Source organism: Lynx canadensis, chromosome A1 (genome assembly GCF_007474595.2).
Source record: "Lynx canadensis isolate LIC74 chromosome A1, mLynCan4.pri.v2, whole genome shotgun sequence".
NCBI classification, from domain to species: domain Eukaryota; kingdom Metazoa; phylum Chordata; class Mammalia; order Carnivora; family Felidae; genus Lynx; species Lynx canadensis.
The window spans coordinates 67,445,547-67,465,200 of record NC_044303.2 but is presented as its reverse complement, the minus strand read 5'-3'; the positions used below and the strand labels follow the sequence as shown (position 1 = coordinate 67,465,200).

The 19,654-nt window shown below is 42.7% G+C and overlaps 1 protein-coding gene across 3 annotated transcripts in view; it reads left to right on the top strand.

Moving 5' to 3' along the window:
* Nucleotides 1-18,468, top strand: part of DZIP1 (DAZ interacting zinc finger protein 1) — a 51,281-nt gene extending 32,813 nt beyond the window's left edge. Inside the window, exons 11-19 of one of the 3 annotated variants that reach the window (XM_030312801.1) lie at nucleotides 539-595; nucleotides 5,912-5,971; nucleotides 11,593-11,735; nucleotides 12,166-12,328; nucleotides 12,631-12,760; nucleotides 13,611-13,664; nucleotides 15,306-15,499; nucleotides 16,954-17,084; nucleotides 18,296-18,468. In XM_030312801.1, coding sequence (XP_030168661.1) covers nucleotides 539-595; nucleotides 5,912-5,971; nucleotides 11,593-11,735; nucleotides 12,166-12,328; nucleotides 12,631-12,760; nucleotides 13,611-13,664; nucleotides 15,306-15,499; nucleotides 16,954-17,084; nucleotides 18,296-18,397 — 1,034 coding nt within the window. In that variant the 3' untranslated portion in view covers nucleotides 18,398-18,468. The remainder of the gene's footprint in view (nucleotides 1-538; nucleotides 596-5,911; nucleotides 5,972-11,592; nucleotides 11,736-12,165; nucleotides 12,329-12,630; nucleotides 12,761-13,610; nucleotides 13,665-15,305; nucleotides 15,500-16,953; nucleotides 17,085-18,295) is intronic. The other 2 variants (XM_030312811.1, XM_030312821.1) reach the window with 2 other exon arrangements.
* Nucleotides 18,469-19,654: the final 1,186 nt, after the last annotated feature.

Here is a 19,654-nt window from a genome sequence, read left to right as displayed (position 1 = left end):
AATGGATATATAAAATGTGGTCAGTCCATACAGTGGAATTGGCTGATGCTAACATGCTATGTGCAACATAGATGAACTTTGAAAATGTGGTATTAAGTGAAAGAAGCCATTTACAAAGGACCACAATGTTTGAGTCCATTTTATACGAAATGCCCCAAAATGAGGCAAATCCACAGAGACGGAAAGTAGATCAGTGCTTGTCAGGGACCATGGGTAGGAAGAAATGGGGAGTCGTGGCTAATGGATGTTTGGGCACGTGTGATGAAAATGTTCTAACATTAGGTAGTGGTTATGGTTGTACAACTCTGAGTTCACTAAACACCACTGAATTCTGCATTTTCAAAGGGCAAACCACATTTCAATAAAGCTGTTACAGAGAATTGGTTTAGGTTAGCTGGTGACTGTCACCTGAAACATTTGTCCCTTAGGATCTGTATATATCTTGACTTATTGGAGGAGTGCTTGATTATCATCAAGTTGAGATGCTTATGCTTTTGTTACGGGAGCCTGTGAGCTTTCTCTCTTTGTGCTGTTTCAGTGACTGCCTCAGCCCCACAGACTTTGGATGCTAAATCAAGTCTAACAATGGCACACGGTAAGTTTCAGCCAAGTCTCAGCATTTTATGTGCAGTTTCTGCCCTGAGTCAGAGAACTTATTAACTAAAAGTGCTTCTGTGGGGGTAATTATGCAAAACAAAACAGAAGACGTTTTAGCAAATGCAAAACAGTTAATAAAACTACAGCCTTCATATGTAATATTATCGTAAACTGTGAATATACCTACTAAAGTCATAAAGTAAAACCTGTATGTGTTGTTGGACTCACAAGCAGAGATTTTTAACTTTGAATAGTACTTTGATTATGTGTGATTTCGGGTGGAAAGTAGTAGGTGTTGGGTAAGAAGGTGATTTTCTACTAGACCAGCCAACCAGCACGTGCCACAGGGCATGTGTGACTGTTTTTGTAACTTTCAGTGTGGCAGCAAATCACCTTTTTTAAACAAACAGTTTCAGCGATTGGTTGGAAAAATCTAGAAAAGACATGTGACGGAAACCAAAGGGAAAAGTAGGAACCACTGGTGGAAATCACTGCCAGGAGTCCGTTCTTGGACCAGGGGCACAAGGATGATAATTGTTAATCACACGATCCAATAGATAGGGTGAATTTTTGTAGCCATATTTTATTTTTATACTATTAAAGTGTTTACAGTCTTTGCAAGCATGTTTTTAGTACATTGTTTTCCTGTGGTCACCTGTGTATTAACTGAATTAAAATGGGAGAGGGATCAGCTTTTTTCTGTTATCTACAAATGCTTCTGGAATGTAAATGATTACTTCATTGCATTTTAGTTAGACTTAAATCCATGGTCAGTCATATCAGACTTTGTGTCTTCAGAAGTGTTGTGGTTCATACAATCGTGGCCTTTTTAATTATCTCTTTGCTCACTGATGGACTCATGAAGTGTTTATTGCCCCTCACTTTTTTTTTCCGAAGGTCATTTCAGGAAGATCAATACCCTTGAGCATATGTGTTCACACTATGTGATGCATAAATTCCCTACTTAGTGGGTGTTATTATTGGCAAGTGTTTATAGAACACTCGGGTTTTCTCCCTCTGGGCCAGTAAAAGAGATAAAATGTATGTTGCATCTGTGTAAATTTGCTTTAATATTGAATAGACAAGAAAATTTCCCCTGGCAATTGCTCTCTACTCATATTCTTTATCTTGGGTCTAAAATCTCTGTCTTGCCTTCTTTTTCAGGGTTGATTTTTATAATGCATTGCTGACTGCTTCTCTGTACTTTCACAGCGTGCTATAGTTTCTTCTTCTGTCTTTTGTTACTTTGTTATCATTAGCCTTTTGTGTGACAGTGTCTGAGGTCTACATTTTCTTTGTTAAAACAAAAAATATAAATATTTTTGGCACCCCTATAGTAAGTATGGTTAGTATTTTGGACCTCTATAGTAAGTATGTAAGTAAGTAAGTAAGTAAGTAAGCTGTCTGGAGTTAATTCAAGAGTCCTGACAAATCCATCAGTTTCAAAGCACTGTGTTCCTTATGGACTTTGCCCTGATTGGAGCTGGACTGCATGAACCAGCCATGCCCCCTTGTTGGCATCTGCTGGGATTAAAATGCTAGTTTTAAATGCCAGCCAGACCTGGCATGAGGCCTGCAGTCTTTGGATTGGGATCTGAGCTGATTTGTGAGCATCTCAATGGGCAGGAGCAAGGAGGAGGCTAGTACGGGGGCCCACTGACCTGCCCCCCACCCCCAGCCATGGCAGTGTCCCCAACGGTAGGGGTGGGGGAGGGGGCAGGGAGAGTAAGTCTGTATTGCATAACATTATTTAGCCCGATTACGTCTCAGCCTTTCCTTTTCCATCTCAGAGCTTGATGAGGTTCTTTACTGTGAGAAATGTTGTGATTACTCACTGTCTTAGGTTGGAGATCTGCAGGTGGGAGGTTATTGGGCAGTGCTCTTGGACAACCCCCGTGAGAGAAGACGTGGGTGGAAGGGGATGCTGAACCCAGATACAGCTGCAGTGGAGGCCTCGTCAGATCTCACCGGGGGCTTTAGAGCTGGGATGGGCAGTTCAGAATTTTCCTGGATCGAGCGATCAGTTACAAGATGTGGGCTGTCCCAGAGAGGAGGCAGGGGTGTAGGCCGCTCCTTTCAGCCAAGACAAAGCAAAAAATAGAAGCAAAAGGTAACAGGAATGCACTAGATGTGAATTAATGGTGCAGATGAATTATTTGGCTGAGCATAGAGTATGCAGAAGAGATTTGAAGGAAGTAAGGTTGGTTGAGACTGTTCCTGGCAAGCGCCGTGTGCCAGACTATAGCTGTTCAGGCCGTTCTTGTGACATTATGTAGCTTCTGAATGTTCTTGAGGCTGGGTGTGGCCAGACTTGGAGGGCTAAGCTTGCGGAAGCTTAGCCTGACCAGAGTGTATTCGAAGAATCAGAGCTGGAGAGACCAGCTGGGGCTCGAGTAGTGGTCTACAGGAGACTCTTCACCTAGGAATTGGGGTTGAGGTTTTGAAACAAGAGGGAGCAGACATACCAGCCATTCCCGGGAACTGGTGGAAAGGTACAGGTGCAGATGGTTCAGGCGAGGATGAGGGAAGGGTTAAGAACACGATGAGCTCACGGAGACCGTGCCATTTAGAGGACTCTGGGAGACAGATGCAGCCATTGCCAGTGGGAAGGCACATGGCTTCACGGCCAGGAGCCGAGACTTTGAAGGGAAGCAGACAGTCTGGATTCATAGTTGACTCAGGAAGCCGTAGGTTTGGGTTTCCCTGCCCGACAAATGGGGAGAGTAGTAATGGCTACTTTGGTGGGCTGTGGTGAGGATCAGGTGAAGCAGGACCTTTGGAACAGGAGCCAGTGAGCAAGCCCTGGCCAAATGTTAGCTTCTGGGGTGCGGCCGACAAGTGCCAAAGGGCTGGATAGAGATCTAAGAGTCTGTCTTCTGGAGGTTATGGTAGGAGACTGACATAACAATTTTTCTGGAAGCCTCTGGAGCGTTCACAGGGGAGAGACTTCAGCTCTCACCCTGGATAGAGATCTCAAACCAGGGCAGGAACTGGGTCGTTTGGAGGCTGGACCTGTGGCTTATAAGGCATAAGAATGGCAGGCCCTTCTCTTCACACTTGGACATCAGTCTGCTAGTTTAGGGAGCTGGGGTCTGGTGGGCCTCACTTGCTTTATTGTAGGAGCCTGGCTTCCCTCCCCTAGAACCCTGTCCTCTGCCCCACAGCAGCAAAGTCACAGTTTTGAAGATTTATCCTGACTCCAGAGAAATAAGTCCTAAGATGATCTCTGTAATACAATGATAAGAAATATGCATATGATGGTTTGGGGAGATTTTAGGGAGATTTTCCTCATAACTTTATTTTTGTCATTTTCATAAAGTATAATAAAATATATACCATGTGACTTTAAAAATTGAAATTAGCTCTCCTCCTAAAAATCCCTACTTTCAGCAGTTCAAACTAGTAAATAGTCTATTTGTGTAACTTTACCTTTTAATTTTTTTTAATATTTTACTGAGATAAAATTGATCTATAACACGTATCAGGTGTACAACATAATGATTTGGTAATTGTATATATTGTGAAATGATCACCACAGGGCCTAGTTAACATCCATCGCCACACATAATTACAGGATTTTTTCTTTAATTATATGACTTTAAAATCTTGCTGCTGGGGCGCCTGGGTGGCGCAGTCGGTTAAGCGTCCGACTTCAACCAGGTCACGATCTCGCGGTCCGGGAGTTCGAGCCCCGCGTCAGGCTCTGGGCTGATGGCTCAGAGCCTGGAGCCTGTTTCCGATTCTGTGTCTCCCTCTCTCTCTGCCCCTCTCCCGTTCATGCTCTGTCTCTCTCTGTCCCAAAAATAAATAAACGTTGAAAAAAAAATTTAAAAAATAAAATAAAATAAAATCTTGCTGCTGAATGACAAATTCGAAAGCACATTTCTAATGTTCAGCAGCCGTGGTCCATGGATGTAATTAAATGCTTCTTTGTGTGATCATGTTCATGTTTCAAAATTAAAGCAGACTACTATTTGCTAGGCCGTGTTCCAGAAATTCATTGGAAGGTAGTTTAAAATGCATTTCTCCCAGTCAATGTTAGATAGGTTGACTTGGTTGCTGAATAAGCTATAAGAGCCTATTTATATATACTTAAGTATAACATATATGTATTTATTTGTGTATCCCTGTATGTGTGTGCATATGTTTGTAGATGCCTAAAACAGAGTACCAGAAGTACCCTTCAGCGAATTAAATCTAGAACATCAGAGTAGGGGGTATTAAATCTGAGGGAATCTGTGCAAAGCACATAGATCTGTGCCCGACAAGCTGGTGGGCTCTCAGTAATTGTTGGCAGTTACTACCCTCAAGGTCACCCACTCTGGGGTCAGGTGGTGGAATGAAATGGCCTTGGCCTTGTGGGTGCAGGTGGAGAGCTCCCTGGGGAGGTCCCTGTGGCAGTCTCCAAGCTGAAGACGAGTGAAGCACGCACTTCCTAAGCTAGATCTCTGTTTGCATTTTATCCCGTGTCTGAAACCTGACTGCCTGACGCCCAAACCTGACCTTCCCCAGGAAGGAACTTTCCCTCTGTTGATGGGATGGCATTTAGCTTTATCTGTGCTGCCTGTGGGTTTCCTAGTGCACAGTCACCAGGAGGCCTCATCTCCGCACCCCCCCCCCCACCGCCCCCCGGGCCCTGTTCTGGGGTGGGATTGGGAACAGCCTGCCTTCACGTGCAGTCTGTCCGCAGCCTTGCCCTGGTGGCTTTCCCGGAGTGGAAGCAGGTGTTGAACCGTGGTTTGGGGACACAGAGGCGTATAAGGACAGGGCCTTAGTCCTCCCACTGCCCCTCGGGCCACCCGTCCTCCACCATCCCGGTCCTCCCACTTAAAGGCCCCGGGGCTAGTGACAAGTGGGAATCCCAGAGCCTTGGGCATTTTCAAATATTTTTATTTTTGGAACTGAAATCCCTTCATTAATTTTCTCTTTAGCCACCCTATCAAAATACCTTATAAGGAAAGTATTTGGGGGGGGGGGGTGGATAAGTGAAGACGACCTTTTGCAGTTGTGTCCTTGTGCCTTAAAAGAATCGCATCAGGCACGAGGTTGCTGAGTGAGAAACTGGGTGTAATTATTTGAAAATATAATTTCCTGAGAGGGGACTTGATGGAAAAGACGTGGAAAGAGAAGATATCACGAAAAAGTGACCAGCTTTAACTGACTGCCTCCATATATTTTCCCCCAGCGAATCCTGTTATTTGGGGCATGATTAAAATACTGCGGAACTATATAGGTCTCAAAGTTGTTTGCAAGGAAACTAATTTTACTTTGCTGTTGTCCTGTTTGTACTGTTCTTATTTTTCCTCATCGATAGAACAGGCATTCCCATCGCACATACTGGAACCAATAGAAGAGCTTTCAGAGGAAGAAAAAGGTAACCAAGGGCTCCTCCATCAGGGGTCCTACCTGCCTAGAGTCTACTTAGATGCCAAAACGCAAGCCTTGAATCCGATCCAGTGGTTTTTGTCACACCGTATCAAAAGCAGGGAAGACATTTAGGTTTGGAGATTATGCTTTCAGTCTATCTGTAGTAATCTGTCATCTTACTCCTTTAACATGCTGTTATATTTTCTTTCCCCTGCGTTCCTGCGTTCTTAGCATCTGAATAAGACATTTTTGTGTCAGTCGTGTGCCCGATGATAACAAAAATATTCGTCGCACAGTAGGTATTTCTCATACCCTGGATCTGGGAAAGGAGTGGGTGAAGTACCCATTTCAAAATGATTTTAATAGCAAGAAAATCGTAATGTTTAAGCTCTCAATGTAGAATATTTAGGTGCAGAATAATATCTGTGTGGGCAAATTTGGGAGCTGTTCAAGGTTTGGGGAGATAATTAGACCAATTGTTGCTTATTCATTTGGCAGTTCTCAAAATCACTTTCTGTCCATTAATTTTGAAGTTTATGAAAAATGTTCCACATTATTAAGAGTATTTTCTATGCCAGACTTGTAGATCCTAACACCATTACATCTGAATCTGTTTATCATCATTTTCTCCTTAACAGTGATAATGCTTGACCATTTATCACCTCTTCAGGAGAAAGCAAATGGTTAATATGTATATAGATTCTGGCCTTGCCATTTGTGTTAGAGAATTAAAATTTTTTTATTAAAAATTTTTTTAATCTTTATTTTTGAGACAGAGAGAGAGAGAGAGAGCACAAGTAGGGGAGGGGGAGAGAGAGAGGGAGACACAGAATCTGAAGCAGGCTCCAGGCTCTGAGCTGTCAGCACAGAGCCCAACACAGGGCTTGAACTCATGAAATATGAGATCATGACCTGAGCTGAAGTTGGAGGCTTAACAGACTTGAGCCACCCAGCTGCCCCGAGAATTAAAATTATATATTCCAATTTGCAAATTCTTAATAGTTGTTATAACTTCTGCTGTGTTATCTAGACAACTTTTTCCAAATTGTTTAGAAATTGAGAAGTGACTAAACCAGGCACATCTATAAAATCTACCTTTTGGGATGAGCACTGGGTGTTGTATGGAAACCAATTTGTCAATAAATTTCATATATATATAAAAAAATAAATAAATAAATAAAATAAAATCACTTACTTACTAAAAAAAAAAAAAATCTATGCAATGTGTATTTTCAATTTGCTTTCAAGTAACATGCTTTCTCCCTCCTCCATGTCATTTACTGATATCTGGAACACAAAATATCTTATTCTGTGAAGAATCTATGTAATGCATCAGGAGGTTCATAGAAAGGGTCCAAAATTTTTAAACAGGAGCCCCAAATCATATGGTTCACACTCATTTAAAAAACGAGTCAGCTAGGTTCCAAGAGGAGTCCTGCTTTGTCCACCATCACTTGGGGCCCTGCTTCCTCCCGCTGCACCCTTCTGCCTCTGTTTCTTTTAAAATTCTCTACCCAGACCATGTAGGGGGTGAGTTTGGGCGGCAAACACCGTAATTGGTTGTGTTGCCACATGCAAGGGACCCGACTGGGAAAGAAAATAATCTTTGCCACCCTTGACTGCATTCAGACACAGCTCTGGTGGGACGTAGGAAAGGGCTGCAGACCACCAGAAAGCCCTGAGTCCCAAGCACACTGTTACAGAAGCCAGGGACCCAATGAATCCTTCCAGTGCTTCCATGGGGCCAGCAGATTAATTGCCATCAATAAATTCCTCAGCTGTGCTAACATTTTGCGATGATATCTGTGCAGCTAAATTTTGGCAGTGGTTTGTTTGCAAAGCGCTGTGGCTGTTACCAAGAAGTAAGGCATGCATGACTATTTCTGCGTCCGTACTTTTTTGACAGTCCCAGAGAGGCATATTTGATCTTGCTGTCCTATAGGACGTTAGGATGTGAGGGCCAGGAGGGCTCTCAGGGGCCGTTTTATTGTTCAGAACCTCGAAACACAGGGGGATCGGGAGCTTGCTCCAAGCTGTTGGGCTTCATTAGTGACGGGGCTGGAACTAAAGTCCAGGTGTTCTGCTTTCCATAGTTTAATGCAAGGAATGAAGTGAGAGAGGCAGGCTGGTCCAGGACTGGCAGGGTGCCCCTTGGAGCAGTCTCTTTACCTCTCTGTTTTTAGTGTCTTCAGGTGAAAAATGAGACAATTAATTACTAGATGATGAAGTCCCTTCCGACTCGGAAATTCTGTTTTGGTTTTTTTTTTACTGTTTGCTTTGCACTGCAATTATTTGCTCACCATGAATGCTGTGTCATTAGTCTGATATAACTGATCATTTGTGTGGGCTGTTATCCACTGGCCACCTACCTGGGTATGCTTTACATTTAAAAAAAAATTTTTTTAATGTTTATTTTTGTGAGAGAGAGGGAGAAGTAGGGGCAGAGAGAGAGGGAGACACAGAATCTAAAGCAGGATCCAGGCTCCCAGGTGTCAGCACAGAGCCCGACGCGGGGCTTGAACTCACAAACGGTGAGATCATGACCTGACCTAACGTCAGATGCTTAACCGACTGACCCAGGCACCCCATGCCTTAAATTTTTTAATGAGAGGAAATGCTGATCCTTAGGAAGTTTTGTCTTACTGATCTTGTGAGCGGTATGTGCTTTAATTAAAGTCTTCAGCTGTGATTGGCTTTCAAGTGATTAATTCCACCTTTACATAAAAACTTTATGTTTTTTCTCCTGTTCATTCTATATTCTTTCTTTTGCTTCTTATCGGCCAGCTCCAGCCTTCTGAGAGTCCTTCCTCCCAAGAGGTTTCTAATTATTCATAAATGAATAATCCAAAGCAAGCATCAACATATAAAGTGAATTTGAGGACAGAGGGAAATGTTTAATCTGCAGTCATTTTGGGAAACTCGGTCATCAGAATGAATTTGTCGTCAGGGTTGAGAATGAACCCAGACCAATCAGCAAACAAATTCAGTTCACTTGACCCCAGTCCTGGAGCAGACAGAGCCTGGAACCTCTCTGGCTGTGCTTGTCTTCAGTTCCTTTTATATCCTGGATACTGACCCCCAAAATTACCTTGTGTAAACAGGGCGAGAGGTGTGTCTGTTTCAGTGGTAGCGCCATGACTCCCAGGCCATCTCTTGGTACCTCTTCTCATTTTAGCCCTAGATATTTGTGCACTTGGTGGCCAACTAGCAGCCAAAGCCAACGACACGGCCATGGCTGCAGCTGGATTTTGGTGCATTATCTCTGGATTTTGATGCATTATCCATTCCTAGGACAGAAGTGCTTTTTTGTTTGTTTGTTTATTTTTGAAAGAGAGGGAGGGAGGGAGAGAGAGAGAGAGAGACAGACAGACAATGTGAGCGGGGGAGGGGCAGAGAGAGAGGGAGACACAGGATCTGAAACAGCCTCCAGGTTCTGAGCTGTCAGCACAGAGCCCAACACTGGGCTCCAATTCACAGACCAGGCTGTGAGATTATGATTTGAGCTGAAGTCAAACGCTTAACCGCTTAACCAACTGAGCCACCCAGGCGTCCCAGAAGTGCTTTTTTTTTTTTTTTTTTTAAGGTGGCTCCAGAATACAGGAAAACATTGGTGGGAAAACAGCATGAATGCTGAGAATATAAAATTTGAGATTACTTCTGACTTGTATTAATATATAATCTTACAAAATTTCATAATTTCAGTTTAGCAAGCCGCAGTACCAAAGTATAGCAAAGCATTATCATGCAGGACCTTTCCTTCTATTTAATGTACATATCATCATTTGACTGATTTTGCCCTCAGCAAAACCGGTTATTAATGAGCAGAAATATTCTTTACCTGCTGGAATCGCACTAAGGTTTAGAGAACATCTGAACCACAGAGCGTTTTGTTGAGGGTCTTCTGTCAATCTGAGTGCCGTGGGTCCCTACACTTCCCATGGACTGAGGTGGGGAGGGAAGAATGGGTGTCTGTGGAGCCCCTGGAGCCCCAGACCCACTAGATGCTGGCATCCGGTGCTACCCTTGTTGGGTGAAACACCCCTGTTTGGAGAATAGACTCCAAAATGATAGCACTGGTGACGTGTTCTCTCAGATCTGGCTTGGGACATTCACTAAGGGTCTGAACAGCCCACTGTGAGGCCCCTTACATCAAATTCTCAGCTCCTTTGACATCGGACTCAGTTCAGGGTCATGTAGACATGCCCCTTCTCCAAATGCTCTTGAAGTAGACATTTTTTAGTGGGAAGGAAAAGCTAGAATATGGCCTATTGTTTTTTCTTTGCTTTTAATTAGAAAGGCTCTTTTAAACAGAACATACTTCTCTCAAGACCTGTATTAACCTCATTTTCATTTTGGTAAATATTTTGGGAGGGGTTATAATTTTCATGTTTTGAAATTTTGTATAAACTTCTACCGATTTTATTAAATAAAAACTTAATTATTTAATGTAAACTGGGCTTCTTCATAAAATGATACATAAATTCTAACTGAATTTAAGACAGATGAATTCTTCAGAAAGTAGCAAAATAATTTTAAGATAAACCATTGAACTTCTAAAGAATTTATTTTTTCTACTGTGCTTCTATAGAGACATTTCTCTTGCATTATTTATCTAGTTATAATTCAGTTAAGTGGGAGGGGCAGAGAAAGAGGGAGAGGGAGAATCCCAAGCAGGCTCTGCACCTGTTAGTGCAGAGCTAGACATGGGGTTTGAACCCATGAACTGTGAGACCATGACCTGAGACAGAAACAAGAGCCAGCCACTTAACCGACTGAGACACACAGGCGCCCCTAAAGACACTGAAGTTTCTTTTTAGTGTTTATTTATTTTTGAAGAAGAGAGAGACAGAGTGTGGGGGGCAAAGGGGGCAGAAAGAGAGGGAGACACAGAATCCGAAGCAGGCTCCAGGCTCCGAGCTGTCAGCACAGAGCCCGACGTGGGGCTCGAACCCACAAACCGCAAGATCATGACCTGAGCCAAAGTCGGACGCCCAACCGACTGAGCCACCCAGGCGCCCCAAGACACTGAAGTTTTAAAGCAAACTTAAGATAGTTTTGAAAGTTGTGATACTTCAGCATTATATATTGTGCTTGAATGACCAAACGACCCAAAAACTGTATTACAAAATGCTTGCTTGCTGTTTAAAAGTGGTGTTTTGCCATTTTCTGCTTAGGGATTTTATGTATTTTTCTTTTTTCTTCTCTTTTCTTTTTTCTTTTCTTTTCTTTTTTAAATTTAAATCCAAGTTCGTTAAGATACAATGTAGTATTGCTTTCAGGAGTTGAATCTAGTGATTCATCACATACATATAACAGCCAGTGCTCATCACAAGGGCCCTCCTTACCGTCCATCATCCATTTAGCCCATCCTCCACCCCCCCCCCCATCGCCTCCAGCAACCCTCAGTTTGTTCTCTGTATTTAAGAGTCTCATGGTTTGCCTCCCACTCTGTTTTTATCTTATTTTTCCTTCCCTTTCCCTATGTTCAGTCTGTTTTGTTTCTTAAATTCCACATGTGAGTGAAATCATATGATACTTGTTTTTCTCTGACTTATTTTCGCTTAGCATAATACACTCCAGTTCAGGAATATTTAATTTTTTTAACACATTTTGTAAACCTTATTTCAGGAAGGGAGAATGAACAGAAATTAAATAACCACAAGATACATTTAAGGAAAGTTTTGAAGGGTAACCCCTCCCTCAATAAGGAAATCAGAAACGTGTTGGAGCAGAGTTTGCTGGAGAAACTGGAAACCTTGGGGATTAATGCGGTAAGCTCATTCATTTCAGGAACATTTGTTGGTTGTGCTTTATTTTGCTTTCTCAATGGGAAGGGATCAGAGAAGAGAAGAAGGCATGTCTGTTCTGTCCTTGTGGATCCATTCTGTCCTGATGGCCCACCTTGCATTGTTGGTTAGACAGACAGAGACAGACACACACACACACACACCCCTCTGTGCATTCGGTCCTGGCACTCAACAGCCTCTCACCGCTAACCAATCATGTAGAGTCATTCACACATCCCCTGTCCCACTGCGCTGGGAGTGCCTTTCGAGGTCAGAATAGCGTGTTGTGGTATGTTAGGGCATCCGCTTACCTCACACGCAGCCATAAGACAAAGGTTGGCATAGTTCGTGCTAACAAATGTTCATGAAATGAAGAACATGCCAGGATAATTCGGTTAACGGTTCATCTCTTCAGGATATACGTGGTATTTCAAGTGATCACTTCAGTAGAGTGCTAAGAACTGTGGAATCAGCAAGACATGAGCGAGAAAGACAAATACCTAACATTCAGCAAATTCGAGAATTCCTCGAACGTGAGGTCAGCTGTAAAATCGAGGAGAGAAACTTACTGTCCTCAGGTAAGCCCGTAACTGACTGCCATTGCATTTCTGCACATAGGAGCGACATCCAGTTATCTTTCATAATTTTAAATGTCTCACAAACTCTAGAACTTGATTGGCAAGTCTAATACCAATGAACCATTTATATGTTGGGTCTCGGATTTTATTTTTATATTAAAAATTGCCTGTGGTGTGGACTCTAGACCCAAGAGACGAGTTTGTTGGTTTCAACTGCCAGTGTAGACAGTATTGTGGTATTTTCTTCTTCACTCACTGATCATCAAGGCAATGGAGACTCATGAATGATACTACTATTCCAGATAAGTATGGTGCTTCTCAAATGGATACCCTCTCAACTGGAGAAATACCCAAGGCAGTGCAACTTCCTCCCAAAAGCAGACAACTGATTAGGCAAAGACCTGTTTTCACTGATAGGACATCTGTTCCCAAGTGAGTATTTTTAACGCTAAAATTTTTGTATTAATGTTTGTCCTAGTCAGCTTGGGCTGCCATAACAAAATACCATAGATTGGGTGGCTTTAAAAGTTTTTTTTTTTAATGTTTATTTATTTTTGAGAGAGAGAGACAGAGACAGAGCACAAGCCAGGGAGGAGCAGAGAGAGAGGGAGACACAGAATCCAAAGCAGGCTCCAGGCTCCAGGCTGTGAGCATGGAGCCCGATGCAGGGCTTGAACTCATGAACTGCGAAATCATGACCTGAGCCAAAGTCGGACGCTCAATCGACCGAGCCACCCAGGCACCCCTGATAGACTGGGTGGCTTTAAACAACAGCAATATGTTTTCTCACACTTCTGGAGATTGGAAGTCTGAAATCAGCGTGCAGTACGGTCGGGTTCTGGTGGCAGCTCGCTTCCAGGCTTGCAGACAGACGCCTTTTTTCCCTTTTGTCTCACTGTGTCCTCCCAGGCAGGCAGAGAAGGACTGATCCTCTTCCTCTTTTTAAAAAGGACACTAATCCATTTATGGGGGCCCCCACCCTCATGACCTCAGATAAACCTAATTACCTCCCAAAGACCCCTTCTTCTGAGAGCATCACATTGGGGGTTAGGGGTTCCACGCACGGATTTTAGGGGGACACACACTCACCCCACAACAAGGTTTGACTCAGCCAAGAGTCACAGTACAGCTCCTCCCGGCCTGTCACGGGCACTGGCACACTCGTTGCTGCTGATCCTCGTTAACATACGTTCAAAGCCACAATCACCAATCCCATAGAAATTTACATTAAATTATGTTATTGGTCCATGCCGTTTAGAAATCGTTTTCTGTTGTTTTTTAGAATTAAGAAAAATATCACAGAAGATCATTTTCCCAAAAAGTCTTCAACTCTTACGTGAGTACTTGGGAGCGGGGAGCAGCCATTTAAAAATTCTTTTCACTGAACGTTCCTTTATCGTAAATTAGTGTGTGCACTGTGATTAACTAAAGCCCTAATGATTAAACATCGTAATTGATTTGTTACTCTTTTATGACATGTCTTTGTTTCTTTACCAGATTTTATGTAAGTCAGTAGCACTTATCACATCTTGACCTCCACTAAGAAGTGAGACCGCCCTGAGTCATTTCGTTACTCCCCCTCAGTGTCCAGTAGTTTTCAATAAGCACAAAGAATTAAATGGATGATGTCAACTTTTAGCGGCTGATTCTTGGTAGCACAGTCAGATGATATTGCAGTCTTCCTCGCTCCTTGTGGAAATCAGGAATGGCCCTAGACCTTACTGTCTTCGGCCCTCTCGGGATACTAAGAATCCTAGCTGAGTTACTCATAAACTGTGTGCCACTGATTCAGTAGTTTACCTTTTTAAGCCTGTTTTCTTATCTGTTCAATGGGATGATGCTGCCTTTTTCACAGGATAGTTCTACTACAAATTAATACATGAAAAGGGCTTGCCTCAGTGCTTGGCAGTTCATGGGGGCATAATAAATTATAGGTATATTTTTGTTTTTACTTAATAATGGTTTTTAGTTTTGTTATTTTACTTATAATTTATATTTAAGGGAATATAATTTAAATATAAATTTGAGTATTTATAAGTAAATTTAATTTTATCATAACTGAAATTTATCATCAAGTTTTTCTGGAGATAGTAATACTGTAAATATCTCTTCTTGAGGCATTGTGTATATATAGTAGAGACAATATAAACTATATATATATATAAACTATATACAAATATATATATAAACGATATAACTATGTATAATTATATATATAATAATCATATATAGTTTATATATAAACTATATATATAAACTATATAAATATATTTAACTTATATAGTTAGAGACAGTATAAATATAGTAGAGGCAATAAAAATGATTTACCCTTCAAAAGCACTCTTCATGTACATAATCTCATAGAAGAGCCTTATTTCATGGGATGTGGTATAACAACATTGTCTGGAATTTAAATGCTCAAAGAATATTTTTTTCAGAGAGAGAGAGAAGGGGAGGGGCAGAGGGAGAGAGGGAATCTTTATTTTTTAATGTTTATTTATTTGAGAGTGAGCATGGGGGAGGGACAGAGAGAGAGGAGGGAGAGAGGATACCCAGCAGAGTCCAATGCTGTCAGTGCAGAGCCCAGCTTGGGCTCTCATGAGCCTGTGAGACCATGACCTGAGCTGAAATCAAGAGTCAGACACTTACCCAGTGAGCCCCCAGGCACCCCAGGAGAGAGAGATCTTAAGCAGATTCCACGCTTAGCATGGAGCCCACGCGGGACTTGATCCCATGATGCTGGGATCATTACCTGAGCCGAAATCAAGAGTTAGACACTTACCCGACTGAGCCAACCCAGGAGCCCTAAGTGCTCAAAGAATATTCTTAAATGAACAAACACTACTCTGAACTTCTCACTTTAAAATAGAATGCTATTTTAAAAGGCATATCCTGTAATGTGAAGTGACCGAAAATCCTGAATCATTGTAAATCCTGAAATGTGAAAACAATGCCGTTTGGGTTTTCATTTGTTTAGGACGCCGCCCTTCAGTTCAGAGGAAGAGTTGGATGGTGAGGACCTCATCCAGGCATGCGCATCCCCAGACTTACTTCTCGTGCAGTCATCCAAAAGCAACAAGAGTAGCTTTGGAAAGAACACTGTCAAAAGTGACACTGACTGGACCGAGGGTAGTGAAATCGAGGACTCCGATGTTTCTCCCAAGCCCACAGGTGAGCTGTTGTCATTGAAAATCCTTAGGAATTTTGTTTAGGACAGTGGTTCCTAACTAGGGGCACAAAGCACCGGGAGTCTGAGCTGGGAAAGTGCTCACAGGAAGGATGGGGCTAATCCAAAAGCTACTGTTGCCAAAGGAAGACGGACAGGGCATGGCAACTGACTGATGTGCAAGTGGAAGGCGAGGAGGGAGCTGGGGATACCGAAGTGTGTCAGTTTCCTAGGGCTTTAGGAACAAAGTGCTACACGCCTTGTGGCTTTGAACAAATTTCTTGTCTCCGTTCCAGGAGCTGGAAGGCCAAAATCAAGGGTGGCAAGGTTGGTTCTTTGTGAGGGCCACAAGGGAAAGATCTGGTGTGAGCCTTTGGCCTTGGCTTGCCAATGGCCGTCTGGTCCCTGTGTCTCATCACATCACCTTGCCCCTGTTCGTCTATCTTTGTCTGAATGTCTCGTTTTTATAAGGACACTAGTCATACTGGATTATGCCCCGCCCCCTAATGACCTCACTTTAATTTGATTACCCCTTTAAAGGCCTTATCTCAAAATAAGATCACGTTCTGAAATATTGGGGGTCAGGACATCAACATATGCACATGGAGGGATACAACTCAGCCCATATACTGGGTGCCTGTAAGAATGGCTGTTCTTATGCACCGTGCTGCCTTCGGGTGGGGCAGTTCTAGAGGAGCAGAAAAGCCAAGTGTAGGACTGCTGATAATTTGAAGAGAAGTGGGGCATAAGGGTCATTTCTTAAAAAGAAGTTCTGCTTAATGCAGTTTAAACATTATATTTCAAAACACCTCAGATATTAATTTATCGTATTGTATACAATTTATATATGTACATATAATTATGTAAAATATAATTAATTTCAAAACAGTTAATACTGTTTTGAAAATACCCACATGAATATTCCACTTATACAGACTACCTTGCTGAAATGAACATTTCTTTTTTTTTAATGTTTATTTATTTTGAAGGAGAGAAAGACAGAGTGTGAGTGGGGAGGGCAGAGGAGAGAGGGAGGCGCAGAATCCGAAGCAGGTTCCAGGCTCTGAGCTGTCAGCACAGAACCCGACTCGGGGCTCAAACCCACAAACTGCAGGATCACCACCTGAGCCGAAGTCAGACACTTAACCGACTGAGCCACCCAGGCGCCCTGAAATGAACGTTTCTGACCACAACTTGAATGAAACCATCCTTCTTTGATTTAAATGAAAACTTTATTACTTCTAGTCTAGGGGATCATGATCTTTTTAAATGGATTATTATAAGGGCATTAATGTAACTTTCTGTCAATGCCCAAAATATATCAATTGATTTTAATTTAATAAATATGATTTTTGCAAAGCTTACATTTTTTCAAATTCGCCTGTAAGTTATTTTGGAACCAAACATAGATAATGATTTTTTTTTTTTTTAACTGTACTATTTCCTGTTGGTCACATAGGAACCTCCATTAAAACGCTGACCGAAAAAGTTGAAAAGACAGTTTCAAATCACGGAAGTGTGAACAAGCCATTTGGTGGGATTAATGTTGCTGAGGCATTCATCAAGAAAGAATTGAAAGAAGACCTGAAGGTGAAATCACTTTTGCTTGCTAGACATACACAGAGAAATTCATCTTTTAATGGGTTATCCTTACTAATTGTATGTTCTTTCTGTAGTGAAATATTAAACAAACCTAGTTACTTGGTGTAGCCAGAGGTTGAGACTTTTACCTTATCTCACTTGCCATCTTGCCTTTCTTTCCATTCTGTAGAGAATCAAGATACTGGGGTGCTAACTGGTAATAAGGCAACATGTGCTTATCAAGTTTCTACAGGTTTTCAATGCCTGTCACACATCCGGGCTTGACACTTGCAGGTGTTAGACGGTTGTACACAGAAACGTGTGACTGACTAGAACCTGGGGCCTCAGATCCGAGTCGGCGGCATGACCTGACCGTAAAATGGGGACTTGTCGAGTCTGGCCCCACTTGGGAGCTGGCGTTGGTGGAGAAATGCATCAGAGATCTGAGGGCAGAGCCCAACGCTCTTCTCCCTGAAGGGAGGAGAGGCCCTGACCACATTCCGAGGGTCCCACGCCAGGACACCGGAAGTGTTTCTGTGGATGGAGGGCTCCTGTTGTATTCCGGGCATCGCTCATCTGTGCCGACTGGGTCTTCCAGTGGGCCTTCCAAGTCACTGCTTGCTTAGATTTAACTCTTCTCCTGCCCATCTAGGGACCCAGAGCATTTTGTCAAACTACTTTAGTAGTGTTATTTGTGTTGTACAAGCCAAAAGTGACAAAACCGTATCACTCAAGCAAGAGAAAGCTAATGTGTCTTCCTTAGAAAAGGGGCAGTATAATGTGTGCTCCTTCAGTCGGGCCTTTCTGCAGGGCCCTTGTGTGACGTCTCCTGCAGTTCAGTGGTCACAGTATCACAGAGGGAAGAGCCCCAGACCCTGCCTAGTTCCTACTTGGGGAGCACCCTTACTTTACTACTACAACGTAGTGTTTCTGGGATTTTGGAAACTCATGGTTGGTAGAGGAGGTAGGAAACCTACATTTCCATGGCAAAACAAAAAACAAAAAACAAAAACAATAAAAGAGGTGGTTCTGTCTGCTTTCAAAACACAGCTTTCAAGTTCGTTTCATTCCCTTCCAGAAATGACAGATGGGCAATCTCCGAGATTCCCCAAATTCAAGTCATTCTGTGTCAGCAGCTCAGTCTAGCCAACAGAACGACCAAGGGGCGCTAACATGGACCACGTCTTTATGAAACGTTCATTACTCTCCTTTTCTTTTAGTGCACAGAGGTGGATGATGAAGACTGGGACATATCATCCTTAGAGGAAGAAAAATCTTTAGGGGAAAAAACTGGGCAAGAACAGAAGGAACCTCTACCTTGAAGAATGAGCCAATTCTACTCAAGTGCCAAATGCCTGGGTTGCATCTAATCTCCAGGGGCCAAAGGGAGAGGTTTGCTGCTTTAACGTCTTACAGGAGCTTGGTCCACTTTCTAATTACTTGTGTTTCTTCCTTATAAATATCGAATTAAACTTATATATCATACACGTATCGATGCTTTATGTTATTTTAAAAAGGACTAAATGTGCACAACATCTGATCTGTATATATCTATTTATTTGGGCCTAATCTTTGCATTTTAATTTTATTACTTTAATTTTAACATTATTTTTGAGAACGCCCATACAGATATTCATGCTTCATGCAGATGCCTCGCAGAAAATTAGAATTTCTGATCACACACCTGAGTGGGGCCATTCTTCTGGCAGTCTTCCTGAATTAATCTGCTCACACATCAAATGTTTTTATTTTCTTTGAAGAAAGATTTCTCTTGCAACATCGTAGCCAGTGGGATGAATTACAAATGAAACCCTGAGGTGACATTGTTCTTGGATGAGACCTAGCATCTGGCTAAGTCCGGGAACTTAAGTCTCAATGTATGTTTAATTTTTAAAATTATAAAATGTAATCTGTGTATTTTTTAATCAAAGACATTCTGCCCATGGTGAAAGCCAAGGGTCACAGAAGGGCTCCTCTGTGTGTCCCTCCACCTCCTACGTACCTCGAGTTCCCCCACATCTGAGTAGTGGGTCACACTAGTGTCCGACTCAACACCTGTAGACGTTAACTGTTGGTGTCCTGCTAAGACAGACGGGGGTCTGGCTCATTTTCTCCCGTCACTACACCTCTCATGGACCCCTCTTCAGGGTCTTCAGGCCCCTATTGGTAGCTTTAATACATGCCAGACCTCTCCCTTTGTGCTTTCCATTTTCAGCAAGATCTCTGCCACCTCACTCTGTAAGATGCCAGAGGAGCCATTGCCATGTCCACACCTTCAAGTCAACTTTTCTCTCCTCCAGGGTGTGAACCGTGCCTATACTGCCACACCGTGCCCATCACCAGGTGGCCTGTGCTGTCCGAAGGTTGATTCTGACAGTCACAACCTGACGACCGTGTGTACATTATAGTAAACCGTATGCACACGGGACCGAGAGGATGCTCTGAATACCTTCCCTTTCTCTTCTCCCCGTGGCATGACCTCACGCCCCTCAAAGAAAAGATGTCTAGAGGACACTCAAGTGGAAATCTCTGCACCACACTTTTTGGTGGCTCAGCACACTTCTTAACATCATATGAAG